At 36.7% G+C, this 20,400-nt stretch overlaps 1 protein-coding gene across 1 annotated transcript in view; it reads left to right on the forward strand.

Annotated features, from left to right (window-relative positions):
- The window catches only part of cdh4 (cadherin 4, type 1, R-cadherin (retinal)), a 259,250-nt gene that overhangs the window by 190,382 nt on the left and 48,468 nt on the right, over positions 1–20,400 (forward strand). The window contains exon 6 of the mRNA XM_079857578.1: positions 18,006–18,161. Within this exon, the coding sequence (XP_079713704.1) occupies positions 18,006–18,161 (156 nt within the window). The remainder of the gene's footprint in view (positions 1–18,005; positions 18,162–20,400) is intronic.

Below are 20,400 nucleotides of genomic sequence, written 5' to 3' on the forward strand. Positions count from 1 at the left end.
AGCAAAGCAGCATTTATTCTTGTTTACATTTTCTACATCCCCAATTACCTACGAAATTCGAATTCCAATAAACAATACATCCCCACAACACACGCAAACAAAATGAATGCGGTGAATTCTTAGTTTACTGACTAGCTTGAATCAATTTCCATTCTCCCATATTGGTCCATTAGCTCCGAGGGGAGATAGGGAAGCTCAGTGCACCTGGCCAGCTCCAATATTCACATTGTCTGTGTCCTATTATTTGGTGAGCAGCGCTGGGGCTTTGTCGTCGCATGGATGATTTACAGAACGAACTGCAAAGGGGTATGTGCGCTAATGCCACTAATGCCTGCTTCCACCTGACAATGGTGCTCGATGATACCTGGATCTGGGATCCTAGAAAAGAAATGGAAATGGATGTTTTGCAACATAAAGCTTGGACATGTTTGCAACATTACGCTAACCTGCTTTTTTTTAGTACCTCAAGAATAGCATAGTGCATTAAAAAAGTAATAATGTTGTTGGGACTAAAGACAGAGAAGCAGGAACAGTTTATGTTTAGAAGATCAACAGATTATAGGAATATTTCATCCAGAAATGAAAATTCTGTCATAATTTAGCTAACCTTATGTAACCTTTATATCACATAACACTGAAAGAGACATTTTTCCATGCTGTTCTCCATGCAATTACAATGAGCTGGAAGCTTTCAAAGATGCAAATACTATAAATCATCAAAATATCATCCATATGATTTGTGCATTCATAAGAGTTTATGAAAGATAGAAATTTGTGAATGTTAGATCTTTATTGAATCATTTGATCTGCTTCACAAAACAGGTCCGAATAAGTGATTCATTTGAAAATCAAACTGATCCCGTTCTTAAGTTCAACTCACTGATTCAGTGATTTGTTTGCAGTGGTGAACAGCTCACTCTGTGAAGGATTCAGATGTTGCTTTCAGAAGCACATAAGTCATATGAACCACTTTTATAATAACTTTTATGGAGCTTACTTTTCTAAACTTGAAATCTCCAGTCTCACCCAGGTTTGGAACAAAGTGAGAGTGAATAAATGTTGACAGAATTTTCATTTTGGAGAGAACTGTTTCTTTAAGGACAAGCTGAGAGAACAAAGACTTGGCCAGCATATTTATGCAGTTTTGTCATATATACAATCTAAATAGTTTTGCGGCGAACTCCTTGGGCATACCAATGAAAGACAGAAGTTTAGATATTCTGCTTTGACTGGAGTCAAGATATCTGAGGGCGATCACCCACACAAAGGAGACATCAAGCTCTAATCTAAGCTGCTTGCTATGTGATTACACATCTCTACCTAAAGCAAAAAACCCAGTGTGGTAGAAGCATAATTAGATATCATGGAATGCTCCTTGAATAAAACTGGCAGTCAAACATAGCCTATAGCATTACAGCTAGTGTAAGTGTCCTGGTGGGGCTCTTCTATTACTGCCTAACTTAATCAGAGGCAGTAAAAGCATGGGTCAGAGGGTAACATATTCACTTCAATGGAGAGTCTGAATGATTGTTATTTCTCACGCTGGCCTTGAAAAACTGTGCTTTTAAATAAGCAAGACGTATAGTGTGAAACTTAGCTCAAGTGTTAGAAAGTTCATTTGCTGAGTACCGAACTTCCTTGAATGTGGGCCCACACGATTTCGGCTTCAAGAACCTGCGCTAAATGGCTTAATGCAGCTGCTTGCTTGCATGTGTGAGCATTTGTGTGTGGGTGTATATAATGCTAGCTTTGAAAGTTTTTATATAAAAAAAAAAACATTGTAATGAGAACTGATCGTTTTGAACCTTCTGATTGTTTTGATCCTTCTGTATTGTGTTAACTGATCGTTAACACAATACAGAAGGTATTGTGTTAATTTAGCCTGTAAGAAAGCTGCATTGCCGAATGCTTGTCGCTGACCTGCCTCATGTCTCCGCTGCCCACACAATCTTCTTATTTTAATGTAATATACATGTTAGACTTTTCTAAAATGGCCTGTTCTTTACATGTGTGGATGCTTATATCTTTAACAGAAGCATATTTTGAAGGGAGGGATATATTCATACTATATCTCCTGCATTATGTCGTATGTTTACTGTGCGCAGTATGATCATTTTCTGCATGCACACATTCAGTGCCTAAATGGCCCAAAATCATTCACCATAATGGTGACCATTGCACCACAGATCACACTGCCTGGAGTGCTGTATCCCATTATGCATTGCACAAGACTTGACATTTTCCAGTGTTATGGATGAACTGGAAGTATTAGCTGCTAACTCATTATTTGATTGGAATTCCATTTAATTATGGCATTTTTGTACAAAATTGGTGTAAAATTTCATAATAACCAGACACCACCTAGCTGTACTGCATATACTTAAAGGGTTAGTTCACCCAAAAATGAAAATTCTGTCAGTAATTACTCACCCTCATGTTGTTCCAACCCCGTAAGACCTTCGTTCATCTTCGGAACACAAATTAAGATATTTTTGATTAAATCAGAGAGCTGGCTCACTCCTCCATAGGCTTCTAAGACATTATAACTTGCTGGCCCAGAAAATGCATTAAAGACATCGTTAATATAGTCCAGGTGACTACAGTGGCTCAATCTTAAGTTTATAAAGCGACGAGAATACTTTTTGTGCGCAAAAAACCCCCAAAAATAACGACTTTATTCCACTATTCATTTCCTCCTCTCTGGGCCTCGAGTGAATTCACGTAGTAAAACAGCGTAGCACTTCTGGGTTATACGTCACACGCATCACACACATGACAAGTCTCATGCTCACCAAGGCTGCATTTATTTGATCAAAAATACAGTAAAAAACAGTAGTATTGTGAAATAGTATTACAATTTAAAATAACTGTTTTCTATTTTAATATATTTTTAAATGTAATTTATTCCTGTGATGGCAAAGCTGAATTTTCAGCATCCATTACTCCAGTCTTCAGTATCACATGATCCTTCAGAAATTATTCTTATATGCTTTGATTTGGTGCTCAATAAACATTTCTTACTATTATCAATGTTGAAAACAGTTGTGCTGTGTAATAATTGTGTGGGAACTGTTTGTTTGATGAATAGAAAGTTCAAAAGAACAGCATTTATTTGAAATAGAAATCTTCTGTAACATTATACATGTTGTTACTGTCAATTTTGATCAATTTAATGCAAACCCCAAACCTTTGAATGGTTGTGTATACACTTTGGAGTGTAAACGGTAGTATCACTCCGAACATATCCGTAGCCCTTATAAGAGGGTTTGTTGCGAAAACACTTTTTATTTTGTGGCTCGAAAAGCTATAAATTTCACCCAAGAGATTCTAGAAGCCATTTGGAGGCTTATAACGCTAAACTAACACCCCATTAACCAGTGACATCATTATGATAGCCATGATTCGCTCCATCCCCTTATTAAGCCCCTCTCTCATCTGCATCTCTGGCTCCTTCTTTATTCTCTATCCCTTCCTGCCTCACCAGTGCGCCTGACATTTCTCCCTGCATCCATTCTTCATGCTATGTGTGTGTGTGTGTTTATAAGAGCATGGAGTAGAGAGTGAGAGTGGAAAGATGGGCGAGGTGGATGGCTGCGACTAGCACAGTAGAAAAAGTGCAGAAGCAGCACAACGGCATCTCTCCTTCTCCTGCAGACGTGTAGAGGTTGTCTCTCTAATTACCCAGCCCCCCTCTTCACGCCGCTGCCCCACCTCTTAGCTTGTACCCAGGGATTTGTCCATTGTGCTTTTCAATAGACACAGCGTGATTGGACTGAAAGCAGTCATTAGCCTGTGCCACTGTCTCTGGGGTCCTTGGGCTTTTATAGAGGGAGAGAAAAAGAGAGTCTTATGCCTGGAGAATACAGTGTGACTGGACTAGGGAATACATAAAGGCTCTATTTGTACTGTTCGCCCATTGTGCTGACTTTGGGAAATTAATGTCATTGTTGATATGTGGAAAAACTCCCTTAATTCCATGAGTATCCAGCTATTCAGCGGCTAACTATTTTAATTGCAAAGCTAATGCTGTAATTGCATTTGTGATTCAATTCTTAGTACCCATTAATATTAATTTTCTTGCTAATTATCTCATTTCAACACCATTCCATTCCCCTCCTCGCGGATGGGAAAAGAGCTTGGCCCGCTATTGCGGAGCGTGTGTGAATACGGTTCATGCCGTTTTAGTCTGTGAAGTTCTATTCAAACGCTTTGACGCATGACTTGATGACTGTCTTATTGAGTTCTCAGCATTAATAAGCCTTCAGGGCACATGCAGTGTCCCCAGAAAATATTTGGACACTTTTCAAGTCACCGATTTATTCATTCCATTGGTTCCACACTTAAGACATTAATACTAATACTTACGCCATTAATACCAACACTTACTATTCCATGTCTATTTAAAAATTTGCACTTTCATATTGCTACTTTGATTGCTTCAATTGCTCTACTTATTTGTAAGTCGATTTGGATAAAAGCGTCTGCTAAAAGATTAAATGTAAATGTAGAATTAATTAATTAATTAATAGCATACAATTTTTTAAACCAATTGACAAATGGTAATGGTATTTTTATGGTATATATTGTATGAATGTATATGAAGGTCTTTTGAAATCCTTGTTTTTTTTTATTTATTTTTTTATGGTACTATATATATATATATATATATATATATATATATATATATATATATATATATATATATATATATATATACAAATAATAAAAAAACATAATTTAAACATGTTAGAAATGTTTTGTCATATCATCTCACACTCATGCACACCATATATATATTGTATATTGTATATACAGTATGAGGGTCTATGAAATCCTAGCAGACCCACCATCTAATCTTAAATATGGGGATTTATTTATTTATTTATAACGTTATGCCAAATGCAAAAATAAACGTAATGTAAATAATTTGAAACATTTTTGAAAACGTTTTTATATGGGTATTGGAGTGCTATGCTGTTCCTTTAAAAAAAATGGTCTCTGACATTTTGTTAATGAGCAGAAAGGCATTCACACATTTATACAGGTGCTTTAAGTGTACAAGGGTGCTGCTATGTTTGGTATGCATGTGTATGAGATGATATGACAAAACTTTTCTAACATGTTTAAATTATATGTTATTTTATTTATTTTTATTTACTATCATTGAAATAGGAGAACATTTAACCTTGCAATAGCAACAGGCTCCCACTCTTCTTCTTCTTCTGACGATATATATTTTTTTTATTTGTCTACATCATGCGGTTATTGGCGCACTCCACTCTTCATCTCCTGTTCGTCTTCCTCTGAGAATGCAGTGGTGAATTCATGCAATTTGATTTGGGCTGTATCTGTGCAGATGGCTGTCTCTCTTCATCCTTCTCCGTTCCTCTCGTCTTTTCACTCAGATGGTTATTTTCTCTTCTGCACTGTCGCTCCCTCTCCCTTTCTTTCTCTCTCTATGTCTCAAAATAAAAACAACTTTCAGGGGAGACAGAGAAATCGATCACGTTGACAAAAGATCCGCATGACTGCAGCCCTGGCGATGTGGCTCATCTTTCAGTCTTTCTCTTTATTCTCCTCATGATAAACTCCTGATATCGGTTAGCTCTATGATTACGTATTGTATTCAGTCCGATCAACTTCCCTAGTGAGCATAATCAGCATAGCTTTTCAATTTGTGTCCTTACACATGCTGTACATACCTTCATTTTACACTTAAGGAATTGCGTCAGGGATTTTTTCCCCCAATACCTACAGCACATGGAACGTGGACACTTCTCTTTAAATTACAATCTGTATTAGCTCAAAGTCACATGAGGTTACGATTACAAAACTCGCCTTTATAGGTACAGCCAGCACTGTTGGAATTAAGGCCAGGTCATTAATCTCACTACAGGACCAGAGGAATTACAGTCAAATGAGGCAGAGCTTTCAAGAGTCAAATAATACGTGTTTCAGTACATTGGAATAGAGCCGGTTTAAATTTCGCATATCAGTCTGGCTGAATCACCCCCTCATGTTCCACTGCCAACTCATTTATATAGATGGAACTCCTCTTCATGCTATCCATACCCAGATAGCAAGAGGAAGGGTGAAGAGAGAGAGAGAGAGAGAAAGGCAGGGAAAAACAAAATCTATATTTCAAAATCATGCTCTATATTCCTTTCCAATTCAGGCTAGGATCCATAATAAAGTAGCCTGTGTGGAACAGACAGTTTCGTCTGTTTCTAATGGGATTTAAGAGTAAGAGTATTTGAATGACTCCAGCTTTCACTTGAGAAATATTAAACCTGAGCATCCGGAACTCAATCTTAAAGATGTCGTTCATGACTTCTTTTTTCATACATATTCCATTTTGTCTTCTTGTAACCCATAAGCAGGCTGAATTCGTGTGCACAGAACTCTGAAAAATTGCCATACAATTGCAATAAGTTAGGTTTCACAAAGCTTTGTTTATTGTCTGCCCCTTGCATGTTTGTTTATTACATAATTTGGCTAATTTAATTATGCTTTCAGCTATATCAGTGTACACTGTCAGGGAAAAAAAAATATTTAGTTGAGGATATAACTAAAGGACAGTACAGGGACAGGGCACTTAAAAGGACACTTTTGTTACTTTTCTACACCTGAAGGGGTTCATATTAGTACTTTTAGGGTGCATATCAGTACCTTAAGTACCAACTGGTACTGATATGTACCCTAAAGTAAAAAAAAATTACATTTTAGTATTAATATATACTTAACATGCAATAATGTCAGTACATATTCTAAAGTTTTACTACATTTTAGTACTTGTAGTACTAATATGGGCACTTTAGGAAATAATATGTCTCTTTAAGTGTACGTATTAAATGTATTTTGCATATTAGTACCTTGAGAACTTCTTTGTAAACTCAAGGTTCTAATGTGCAAATGCATATACTGTGCATATTAGTACTTTGAGGTACACTGTAAAAAGTGATCAGTTGACTTGTCTGACCCGTTGCCTTAAAATTAAGTAATAAACCTCATGTGTAACTGAAAAAAATAAGTTATGTGAACTTCCACATAACTTATTTTTCTTTTCAAATGTGCATAAAGTTTAATTAATATTTTGAAGGCAACTGGTTTCCTTACTTTTTTAAGTTAAGCCACAGTGTAACTAAAGGATATAACATATTAGCATATACCTAACATTTTAGTAGGCAAGGCAAGTTTATTTATATAGCACATTTCATACACTATGGCAATTCAAAGTGCTTTACATAGAGGAATAAAAATAGCCACAAAATAAAAGCAAGGAAACAAAGTACTAATTGCTTTGTATGGTACAGTATATGCAAATGCATATACAGTACATAATAGTACCTTAAGGGACCATGTTAGTACCTAAAGAGTAGTTTAGTACTAATTAGGTACAGTAGGTAATGGCACATAACTAAATTATATATTTTAATTTCAAAAGGGACATTTTAGTACTAATTACTACTTATGATGCAAATATGCAAGTACAAGTACTTCCTTAAAGGGCACATTTTAGTACCTAAAATTTTAGTACTTCATGTATGCAAATGCATATATTATTACCTTAAGGTATAGCTAAAAGGTACATATTAATACATAATTAATGAATATTAGCACCTAAAGGGTACATTTTAGTACTAATTAGTACATAGTAGATAAATATTAGCATCTAAAGGGTATTTTAAAGGTACAAATATATATAAGTACATATTCATATTAGTACGGATACATAATAATGCCTAAAGTGTACATTTTAGTCCTTAAGGTACTAATATGCTGCCTTTAGGAAGAGATAAGGTAAAGAGGTGTACCTTCTCTGACACGCAACACCATTTAACACATTTTACTATGTTAATATGTTGATTTTCAGCTTCCCTCAAAATCAGTTCAGAAAATGCAAACATATATCCCCTGTAAACTTGCCCATAATTAAAAAATGGAAAAAATAAAAGCTACCTTTAAATTTTAATAAGTGATTAATTCCAGATGTATTTTAGTTACCAGATCACATAAAAACATTTGTTTTCTTCTTCTATAGTCCGCTCTCAGCTTGAACGGCTCATCTCCGCATTTGAATTTGTCCGTCATTGACACAGAACCTCCATCACACCTGACAGGGCTTTGAGGAGATACACCATCCAGAATCAAAAGGTGACAGAATGCCTTGAAGAACAGTAAGACAGCTTGTTGGGTTATCACCTTGATGTTAAACATAAGAAACTATGTTATGATTCCGAGAGTTATAAAACTGACAGAAGTAGACTGCTGTCAAATTTACGAAGGTAGGAAGCGTTTGATAGACACTTTTGGAAGCGATGTACTGTAGGGTAAAGCTGCCAGGTTTTGGTCACATATTTATGGATGTAAAGAGGTTTATTGTTTATTACTTTAAACCTTAGCCTTAAAGGATGAGACTAATCTTCTAAATGTGCACGACTATTTCCTAAATCATCTTGAATGGTCTGCCAAAGCAATAAGTTTCAACCGTTACACTAAACATTTTTCAGCCACTCTTTCTTTTCTCAATAAGTCCTGTACGTTTTTTTTTTTTTTTTTTGGCGCATTGCTCATCCTTTAGCATTCTGGCAGGAAGATGATTCATCCTGGTGAATAGTATCCGTCTGTCTAAGGAATACTGAATGGAAGACAATGAAACTAAACAGCAGCCCTGGTCTCCATTTAGTCGGGCAAAGGCTTGTATTGAGTGTGATGGTTCTAGCACAATATGCAATCAGATAGCCTTAGTAAAGACGCACGTACGCCCACAAATGCATTCACGCACAGCTGACTAGCAGAACACTTTGTAGTTAACCACTTTGTAAGAACTTTAACTAGAGTTGCAAGCTTTCAGCAAAGGTTACACGAGTGCTGCCACAAATGAAACCCTATATCAGGTGTGTGGTCGAAAATAGCAGCACTAAAGGACACTAAAAGACAAATTTGACCAGCTTGACTGCAATGAGACTACCAGAACACAGTGCTTTAGTTATGGAAGCAGCCTGTAGGAAGCTCGAGGTGGCCTGTAAGTTGGAGAACAGTGCCTGACTGAACACTTATCAGACTGCACCCGTTGACCAGCTCATCAACCACCTCACAAAGCTCTTGACTCTCAATGCCTGCTTGAACGCCTCGGGTTCTCATAGGAAGAGCAGACAGTACCAATAAGAAGTCATAAAACGAGAGTGCAATACTATAAAATCAAGGGAAAAAAAGCCATTACTGATGGGCAAGAAATAAGAGAGAGCCATCAAGACACTTTAGTTGAGTCCAGAGAGACCCATAGAAAAGAAACTGACTTTTTGGACTTCAGTCGCGCATTTCAATGAACTCCAAGAGGGTTTTGATATGATTTGGTTATTTGTTGCTTTTCATTTTCACTCTCTCTTAATTTGAGTTTTCATACTTTGGTTGCACATGTGAATAACTTCAAATAACTTGAAATTAATAGTACATTTGTTATTCAAACGTTGTCTGTTTCATTATGCCGAATCCCAAAATGAAAAACGGCAATGCAGAGAAAAGCTAATGAAGGATTCAGTCTCTGATGTAAAAGAGCATTAAGCTTTATTTTGAAAGTTCCCTGCACGTCATGAGGTTTCTCTCAACTGCCGCTAGCAACTCTGCAGTAACGGGTTCGACTCCCTAGGAGTATAAACTGATTATAATATATATCTTGGTTTGTCTCTTTGCATTTTCTATTTGTTGATCAGTTATTGCACTAAGCTTACTTAAAGTATTTAAACTACATCATGCTATTCTTTTGAAAAGTACACTAAAGGCTACTAACTAAAAGTAACTACAGCTTCACTTAAATATTAAACTTTTTAACATTATAATTTAAGCATAGGCACATTTTTTCAGGCACATTGAGGTTTTTTGAATAAATAACAGGGTTCCCAAAACTTTAGACTATGACTTTTTTTTTGTCTTTTGTGAATACTGAATAAGGGTTTTAAAAAAAGAATTGGATACTTGCACTTACAAAGACCAATTCCTGCTCTAGTCTAGTCTTTATGAAATATTTTAGAACAGATAACTTGTAAAACTACTATTCACTGTGGAAGTTTCCTTGACTTTCCCATTACTTTTTCTGATTTTAATTTCAATTACTTATCTCTGTTCTGTGTGATGTTTTCCAGGGTAAAAATATCACTGATTACTACTAAAAAAAATATAATATATTTATTTGATATAACTGAGCTGAAAAGTAGTGATGAACTGTTATAAATGCTGCTATAATACTAAAATAAAATTTGCTATAATAAAGAAGAACTACATTTATACTTTTATTTCTCTACTTGTAATGTAGCAACTGTGGAGTGCAAAAAAACAATCTTGCTGTTCCTGTACAATGACAGAAGAAGCATCACTTAACTTGAATGTGACACTTTTTTGTTGCAAAAAGTAGCTTGTTACTGGGAAAGCTGCACTATTTTGAAAACTACAATCAAACTACTGCAAAAAAAGAAATGTAGTTAATAGTGTCACTACTTGTAACGAGTTGCTCCATGGCACTGGTGCTAATCCCTCGCCTGACTCCATTTGCTCTTTTGAAAGGGGCTCTGATACAACCTCTCCCAGGACCGTGAAGCTCGCCAGAAAAAGGCAGAAGTCACTCTGAACCTGCCCTAGAAACGCAGCATTTATCTCCAACATGGTATCTGCGGAAAGGGCACGTTCCTCACGTGCCAGCCATCTTCCCCCGATTCACCCCGCACTCGCTGTAATTCTACAACTAACGAGTGGGAGGAAGATTTCAAAAATTGCTTTTTGTCATTAGCACTGAATTCCGATGACTCAATCAAGCCCAGGGGACTTAACGAGGGCACGATCATCATTTATTCAATTTAGTATTATAAAGAACATTCATTAAACAGGGAGTTTGGGGGGCTGGGGTTGCAAACGTGACAAATCCTTCCAGGCTGCCCATGAGAGGAATTTTAAAGAGACTTTTTAATGTACAAGAGACCTTGCCTCGTTTCCCTCTGGGATATTTAAGCGTGTGTGTCATCGGGATGGCTCGAGTGTCGAATGTCGATTCATCTGAATCAGGAAAGGTGGATATTCTAGGTGTGTGTTCATGGTGCACCACAACTGCTGAATTATTGAGCAGAAAAACTCTCTTTGATCCATGCTATGTAGCCCACATACCAATCTCTTACCTGTCAGCCTCCCAGAAAGCCATTCATTTTTCAAATGTTTGCAAGGAGGATGCTGCGGTATGTTATTTTTCCTACCGCAAGAAATTTCCAGTCCCTTTCAGGCTCTAAATTGAAATGTAGCCGACATATTCTTAGCAGAATACAAAGAACTATTTCTGTGATTTCAGATTTGATTGCCAGTTCATCCAAGAAAGTAGTAAGAGACAAAAAAAAAAAAAAAAAACTCCTGAACTTTGATTCTTGGCTTTTTGTCTATTTGGAAAACCCTGATATTGAATGCAGACTCGAGCTGTACTGAAAGCTACCAGGAATAAGTTTTATTACCAAATCAATACACGAGTCTCAATGTCCTGAGCTGCGTATCTCTTTGATGTTTTTAGCAGCCGTTTAAATAGAAAGAGAACTTTACCAAAGCAGAGAGAGTGGGAGAGCGAGGTTCAAATATTGCTCTGAAAGGTCATGTGTGGGAGAGTTCAGTGTCTGAGTGAAATGAAGAGAAAGCCATCACGCTCAGTCTGCGGAATACTTTATGCAAAAGAAGGACTGTAGCACGCTCACCAGTCATTTCACTTTCACGCATGGTTTCCAGACCTACGGCTCACGAAATGGGTAGGCGGGATGTGGGTTTTATATCCCGTGACTCAAACGCGTCAGGGTTTACATTTGATTGCTTCAGCACAAAATCCCCTCACATCAAATGTCTTGCGCATCGCAAAGCCCAGTGACACACAGAAACACGGTCATAATTTCGAATCTGGTGATGTTTCATGAAGTGTTGCATCGCTTGGAAGTGGAGATGCATAAGTGGGCGCATGAACGCATCTCCTGAAAGCTATCTCTCCACTCTGCTCTCATTTTTTCAGTCGTATTCCTGTTTATGGAGAAGTCAGTGCAGTAAAAGGGTGGGTATTAAATAGTGAAGACAGAGGTGTAAAATATTTGGTGAAAATACCTTATTTAAAATAAGAAAAAACACTGAATACAAGTCTTCTGCATCACAGGAAACAGGAAATTCAAAGAGGTTCAGCTGACAAAAAATGTGGAGAATCCTTGCCATTGCATGTAAATATGAAATTACATGAATTTTAATGTGTTTGAAAGACAAAAGCATTCCAGAGACAACAATACAAGGTTAAATGACTCACTGAGTAATAATTCAAATAATAATTAATGTGTTTGTCAGGGGCTGATTAAATATGCAATGTTGAGAAAGCACTTCTTAAAAGTGAAATGATTTCTGTTAATCCAGTGATCAAATGCGTTAGTGGGTCTCAGTTTTCAGTGATCGGCACATGACTAGCGGCTGGTCTGTGTGTGCAACTCCACAAACCTGGAAGACCTTCTGAATGTATATAGGCAGTAGACTTTTATATTTTTAAATTTAAAATATAACAAAGAAGTAGAATCAATTAATTATTAATAATTTACTGCCATTGTGAGAATAACGTACTCATGTATTCAATAGAAAAGTAACTGTGTCTGATTACGAGTATTTTAAAAATGTACTATGATTAGATGTAATCAGTTACTACCCAGCACTGGTTACTTGTAATGCGTTACTCCCAACACTGCTCATTTCAGATGCACCTGAAAATCACCTGTCGTTTTTTTTCCACAGTCTGAAAACATCAATAAATCAATGAAGATTTCAGTCTTGAGGTTTTCTCCGAGAGGAGAGCTACGGTAGAAAGGTGTGCATTTTAAACATAATCAGAATTATCAGCTAATAAGGGTAAATCAATATACGAGCGTGAGTGTTTCTTACATAGCCTGAGTTGGGTTTCCACAGAGTTGTACCTTCACCAGTTGTAGAGATCTTTGATGGAATCACGTCCGCATGTTCAGATTTCAAAGACACAAGGGGCCCTATCTTGCACCCAGCGCAATTGACTTTGTACACCGACGCATGTATCATTCCTATTTTGCACCCGCGCAAAGCGCGTTTTTTCCTCCACAGAAGCACGTCGCTAAACTAGGGAATGAACTTGCGCTCCCTGGGCGGTTCAGCGCAAAAAAGGAGGCGTGTTCCAGCGCAAACGTTCCTTCATGCTATTTTGCAGGTTTAGAAAACAGTTGCGCCACTAACCAGGAAAAAATGGTTTAAAGTCAGTGGCGCGTTGCGCATGTTATTCATATGCTATTTTAAGGGCGCATGCTTGGCCATAATCAATGTAGCGTGTGCACAACGCGCATACACTTTGATTCTCTCATCTACACAGAAGCAGCAGTTTTCATTTTTGCAAATTATACATTATTACGATAGATAGATAGATAGATAGATAGATAGATAGATAGATAGATAGATAGATAGATAGATAGATAGATAGATAGATATACAATTTATTATAAAAGCATACATCTAGCTTACACATTTACCCAAATTATCATACGCCTTTTTAACCGAAGTTAATTTGGGTGGGTTTCTCCATCCCCAACGTCCCTGACGAGAGCGTTGCTCTCCTCGGCTGTGAACCGCTCCTCGCGTGCGTCTGGCAAATCCGCCGTTATAATAGGAATCCGCTTTAGAACAAGCGCGCCTGCTCTTAAAGGGAATGTGAGATGACGCTCTGATTGGTTTATTTCACGTTACGCCCAAACCACACCTATGAATAATGAAGCTACTTCAGACTAACCCATTTTAGATTTGCGCCTGGCGCAAGAGTCATTTATCCCGCCGGTATAATAGCAACAGCGCCATGACCCGCCCACAAAGTTACTTGCGCTTTGCGCTTTGACACTTGCGTTTCAGATCGTTAAAATAGGGCCCAAGAAGTTCAACTTGTATGAAGTTCTTTGTCTGCTGGTCAAATGGGAACAAACTCAATTGCATTTGCAATACTTGAAGCTGTATTATATTTTTTAGTAAATATAGTTTTCACATCATTTTATATTATTTTATTCATTGGTTTGTTAAATACACAAAGTATTGTTGTGTTATTACTGTATTAGTACAGGATCTCTTCAGTTAAAACTAAAAACGCATATCATCCACTCAAGTGGACAGAGCAATAAAAACATCAGAAAAAAATCTTTACTGAGGTAATCATAATTGTCAATTACTTGAGTACAACTGGAGGTACACAAAGCTGCACTCTTGCGCAAACTCCCATTATAATCAATGAAGTTGTGCAATGAATCTTTTATTGACATCATTTTTATACTTTGTTAGTTATAATAAATGTATTCTAAATAAATCTTTGGCGAGAGATTCATTTTGGAGGGCGCCAAAATATGCAGGAAAAGGCCTGATACTGTATATAACACATTTAATTGATCACATGCGTTAAACAATGTTAATTTTGACAGCATTAATTTTTCACATAATTCACCAATATTATGGTCCTCCAAACATGTTATCTGCTTATACAGTTGATTATACAGCAATTATTCTTGATTTCTCTAGCCTGATTTTTTCCAAGTAAGTGTGTCTGATCCACTTAGAATGAAAAGATTAAAGAGGCCCTAAACTGTGTTCTGGTGTTTTATAGGACAAGCTTTTTGTTACATAAACAGGCTAAACATGCTTCAACAAAATCGGTTATAATCGCACTTTTGATGTGAAGAACTATTGTGAGAAACATCCTCTGTCAAACCAAAAGCATCAAGCAGATTGATATCCAGATGTTTAATGTCCCACGGTTCTGCAACATGTTTCTTGCTTCAATGAAAGAGAGAGGCAAAACAGAAGAGGGAAACGTCTATCGCATTGAGCCATGCCATGGTTAATGATGCCAGATAGAAAGACGGGAGACTGAAAAGAGATGGATGGGGGAAGAATGAGAGAGAATTGTGTATGCATCTGCTCTTTACATCAAACAGAGTTTGGAAGAAAAATATGAATGCGAGGATTTCATACGCGGTAATGATCAAGCTTCAATTAAAAGTAGGCCAGAAATGTCACTTTTTTACTCATTATGTCAATCCATCAGTAAATGGAAGTATATACAGTATGATGTTTTTCACTGACGTGTAACTTCTGTGACACTAGCATCATAATTGGAATTGTTTTTAGCAAGTGGGGGGATGGGTGGGTATCTGTAGGTTGGAGTAATGGACATGCCGAAAGGCCGTAAGGTCTTTACAATTGGTTGTGAAAGCTGCCTGTTCCACATAAAGATGGGCCGTAAGCTTAAATGCTATTAAAAGGAAGTGATAAATCCAACATAGACACCAGGTTTGTACCTTGTAGTCATAATCCTGTCAGCCCAATTCCCTTCTTTCACTGTAAAAATGGCGATAATGATATTAAGCATATTGCATTTGAAAGTATATTCAGAACTTCATTCATTCATTCATTCATTCACAAAATGGACACCTTTGATGTCTGATGATGATATGATTGTCAACTCTGAAGGCTTTGATGCAAATACAGTCACTGTTTTTTCTCACTGTAACATGTCTGTGACTAAAGCTGAAACAAAATATTAAATTATAATTTTATTTTATTGCTATTGTAAAAAGTGCTGTCAAGCGATTAAAATTTTTATCTAACTTTTTTTCAGAATCTGCATCTGAAGTGGCATTTACAGGTATTTACACAGACTGTTTAATGCTGCTCAGAGCGGTGGCTTGAATGCAGTTAGAATTGCATAAATAATGCTATGAGATTAATGAGTTTTAAATGGGTATTAAAGGGATGGTTAACTCTAAAAGAAAATGTTGCCATCATTTACTCACCCTCATGTTGTTCCAAACCTGTATGAGTTTCTTTGTTCACTTGAACACAAAAAAAGATATTTTGAAGAATGTTGTTAATCAAACAATTGATGGCACCCATTGAATTCCATATTCCATATTTCCATCAACTGTCTGGTTATCAATATTCTTTAAAATATCTTCTTTTGTGTTCAACAGAAGGAAGACGTTCATACAGGTTTGAAACAACTTGAGGGTAAGTGATGGCAAAATTGTCATATGTGGGTGAACTATCCCTTTAATGGGTTTTAAAATATTAATGTTGAAATATTAAATTATTGAAAAATGAAATGATACCAGGAAGCTATAAAACCGCCAGTAGGTGGTGGCAAGTCACTGTTTTAATGAGTGAGTCATCAGTCATTCATTCAACCAATTCATCCAAATGGCTGATTCATTCAGGAATTAAGCAAGTGAGACTGTCTTTATGAATGGGTCACTGTATCATTGGCTCCTAATATCTTGAATTTTAGGGGCATTATAACTGCATTCTAATTGACTTCAACACAAAGTCAGTCGTTGCCCTGCATCATGTCTTTACTAAGGATGTAATGTATCATGACGTACCATCCTCTTCCAGTCTAAAGAAATGACTTATATGTATGGTTAATGCTGATTGGCCAACGCAGCTGTCAACAAGAAACTTTTTTTCACCAATGATAAACCTTTCGGCACACCCACTACTCCAAACTGCAGCTATTTAGGTTTCCTGGCCCCTCCCCCTGTTCTCCCATTGGTCAGACTAATGGATGGCCCCACCCACAGTTCACTGGATTTCACTGTTGCATCCAGCTCCACAGTGTTTACAGGGAAATCAGACTTGTTATTTTAACTGTTGTCTCTGCCCATAAAGCTGAGATAGAAAGTATTTTAACAGCAAAATATATACACACTTTAATAAATGAGTCTATGTTGCTTTAGTCCTTTATCATTCTGTCTGTTTTCGTTATTCTCAGGCCTATTGAGTCAGGTTTGTATGGCAGGCAATTGTCACACAGCTGAGAGAAAGTGTCTGCTGAAGCATTATCATTGTGATCAATGGCCCAATTCACTTTGCATCCAACTGTCAAGCATCAAACCCTGATGCTGAATACCATTTACTGTTAGGGAAGCAACAGTGGCTTGACTTTGATTAATAAACAAGCTTTTGATGCCACACGCCACTGCCACATTATCCATCTGACATTTTTTTAATTTCCTGATGGTACCAAAGCCTAAAGATTGAATCGGTTGTGCAGTGCAATCATAACAGAAAATATGAGCAGCATCTATATTTCTGCAAACTCTAAGAATGTTAACTAAGCATCAGTGGATATGTGAGAGAATGTTTTCAGAAATCATTTAGACATTGATTGCATGAATACGGAAATGATCTGAAATTTGTCATCAACGTGTGTAGATGAGGCATTCTCAAGGTATTTGGTCTGGAAATAATAAAATACAACTAACCATACAATCATGCATAGGAAAATTAAAATGTAAATGGATGAAAATTCGGTAACACTTTAATTTAGTGTGACCGTGTTACATATGAAACATGTATTTACTATACCAATAACTATAAATTATGCATAATTGCATGAAACTAACCATAAACCAAACCCTCCTCCTAACCCTAAGTACACGTAGTTAATTAATATTACTCAGTACTTAAATATATAATTATACTGTAACAGGGACGCATTAAAATACAGTGTAACCAGAACTTCTTATTTATTGTGCTGTTGTCAAAATAGACCATACAACAGTATTTTGTTGGAAATTCATTAGTCATTGAATAATATGGCCAATATATTATATTTGTCCCAGTGTTTGTTCCATACTGTATGTTAGGCTGGTAAATCACACTTCCTATGTTGTTATTGCATTTACAGAATTCACTATTATTCACTATTCAGCCTGCCATTTCGTTATTTTTCATTGTTGTTCATGGCAATATTAAAGTACTTTGATGCTTGATTTAAATGTTTTGTTGTTGCAATAAATCATATTGCTATCCAGTGTAAAATCTTGGTACTGAAAGCAAAAATAAATAAAACAGAGAACCACTGTGCTATATGAGCAGTAAATTGACAGTTTAAACACATCAAGCATCTTCTGTTTTCTTATCTATAGAACTCTACTTATTGTGCTGTTTTATTGCAGATTCGATCGGATCAGGACAAAGAGATTGAGATCCGGTACAGTATAACAGGAGCCGGAGCAGACCAGCCTCCTAGTGACGTCTACATCATCGATCCTGTGACAGGGAAAATGTCAGTCACTAAACCTTTGGACAGAGAGGAGAGAGCCTCTTACCATGTAAGTGCTTCTCTTACCAGAGTTGGCTTGAGAAGATCATTTTTTGCCCTATTCAGATCCTATTTAAAGTGGAACTGGCCTCAAACCCATTTAAGAAACATGCTCCAGTTTGCAAGAGTTGATGGCCTTTTGCCAGCTGGAATAAAACTAGAACTGCACTGTCTTGTCTGGGCAGTATTTGGAGACTTGAGCCACTTTTAAACATATATGAATCCCTTTAATTTATAGAACAAAATAGCTAAATGAAGACAAAAATCTTTTTTACAGACTTGGTTGAACATGTTTTGTGTGTGTGTGCGTGTGTGTGTGTGTGTGTGTGTTTCAATAATTATTCTGTATGATTTATAAGCTGTTTTCCTCATGCAGACCAAAAAATGTCCCGCAAGGACAAGGATGTCTCATATTGCCCTCTGTGTGGGGATATTTTGTCCCAATAAAGTATGGTATACCTGAACCACACACACATGTGCACAAGCATACACACAATGGATTTATTAAATTACATAAAAAATATTAAACCAAGTAACCTCTGCAAACAAATTATACTACTTTTTCCAGAACCAACCAACTTTTCTGAGACACCTTTTCAATCATCTTAAACTAAATGGTCTCAAGGTCATTTTTGTGGATGTGTGGAGTAGGGTATTCCTGCAATACCGGTTTCAGGACCGCAGTCCTAGGACCACATTTCTAGGACCTTTTATTTTATTATTATTTATATTTAATTGATATATTGTCCTAACCAACCCTAAACACAACTGCTGGTAACCCTCTTGAAATATATGAATCCCTATATTCTGGTTTTAAATTCAGTTTTGCTGGGAAGAAATAATTAAGTAAGATATTTTATGTGTAAGTAGGAGACTTTTTTTTAATTAGCCACAGCTCACCGTTGTACTTATTGTCTGGTGTGTGACTGACTGAACAAAGGGCAGTAAACGGTCAAACTTTTTGCGCTACAAACTAGTGTGTTTATTAGTATGTTATTAAATTAAAACAATATGAAAACAAATACCAGTTCACGACACTAATGAACTGTTTTGCACAGCTAAAATAGCTGGAGATGCCTGAGACAGAAAGCATTCAAATTTAAAATGGCCGCGTCCGCTCTTCAGTTAAAAATAATAAACGTCTGTTTGGTTTAGGTTTAAGCATCTTTTTTTAGAGTAGAATTGGCTAGGTGGCGCAGTCATAAAAAAATTAGGGTCATGAAACTGCAGCCTCCAGTATTGCAGGAATATAGTATTTGATGTATGAAGTCGGTTCACAAACTTCACATTTGTGTTCCATAGAATTTTACAACCAGAAAGTATATATACCTTTTGTCCCCATTTTGAGCAATATATTTCTTGCTTCATATCATAACATTCAAATAAATGTCATGTTTGTATATATTTTGTCATGTATTGCCAATAGATAGTGGCTTGTGGCCAAATACTTTTTGCTGCCAGTGTATATATAAACTCCAGTTTTGAATGAATATAAATCTATATTTTTTATAAACTATTTATCTTGTTGTTCAGGATAACTTTTAATCAGACCCACAAACTCAGAGATCTGACTTGATTGCAAACTTGATTGGTTCCAGAAAGCTGTAGCCATCAAAAACAAGAGCAGTTGCCTTGTCAGCCTATATATCAAAGACAAAACTACAGACTTAGTAAAGCTACTGCTTGTTAAGCAAAGTTTGCAGAACTCTTAAAATTCATATTTCATTGTGCAATTAAGTCTATTCAAACTGCTTTCAATGCATTAAAAACAAATCGTTTCGGACCTGCTGGCTGGCGTCACTTGTTAAGAGCGCTTTTTTGTTTTGTTTTTGTTCCTGCTATTCTGTTTATGTGGCTCTTTTTTATGAATAATGTGAAGAAGAAAAGCTAGAGACAAAGAAAAGAATTGCTTGACACATCAGGGCTTTTTTTTTTTCAGTTAGTCAAACTGTCAATTAGACGAAGGTTCAGTAGCAACGTGCAGATGAGAGAGTGGGAGAGAGAAAGAACGGGAATGAAATAGTGTTGAATTGTCACAAGTGATGAGTATGCAACTCCCAATGCTTCAACTCAACTGGGGAATCAAATCAAACAGCGACCCTGCCCCCTTATGTTTCTGCCTGTCACCCCACCTCTGTCACAAGCGGGGCTGCCAGCCAGCCTTCCCTCTGCTACATCTTCCCCCGACTGTCATTCACTCACACTCTCCTAACACAACACATTGCTCTTGATTCTCACGGTTGTTCCTT

The sequence above is a fragment of the Squalius cephalus genome, assembly GCF_949319135.1.
Source record: "Squalius cephalus genome assembly, chromosome: 22".
Taxonomy (NCBI): Eukaryota; Metazoa; Chordata; class Actinopteri; order Cypriniformes; family Leuciscidae; genus Squalius; species Squalius cephalus.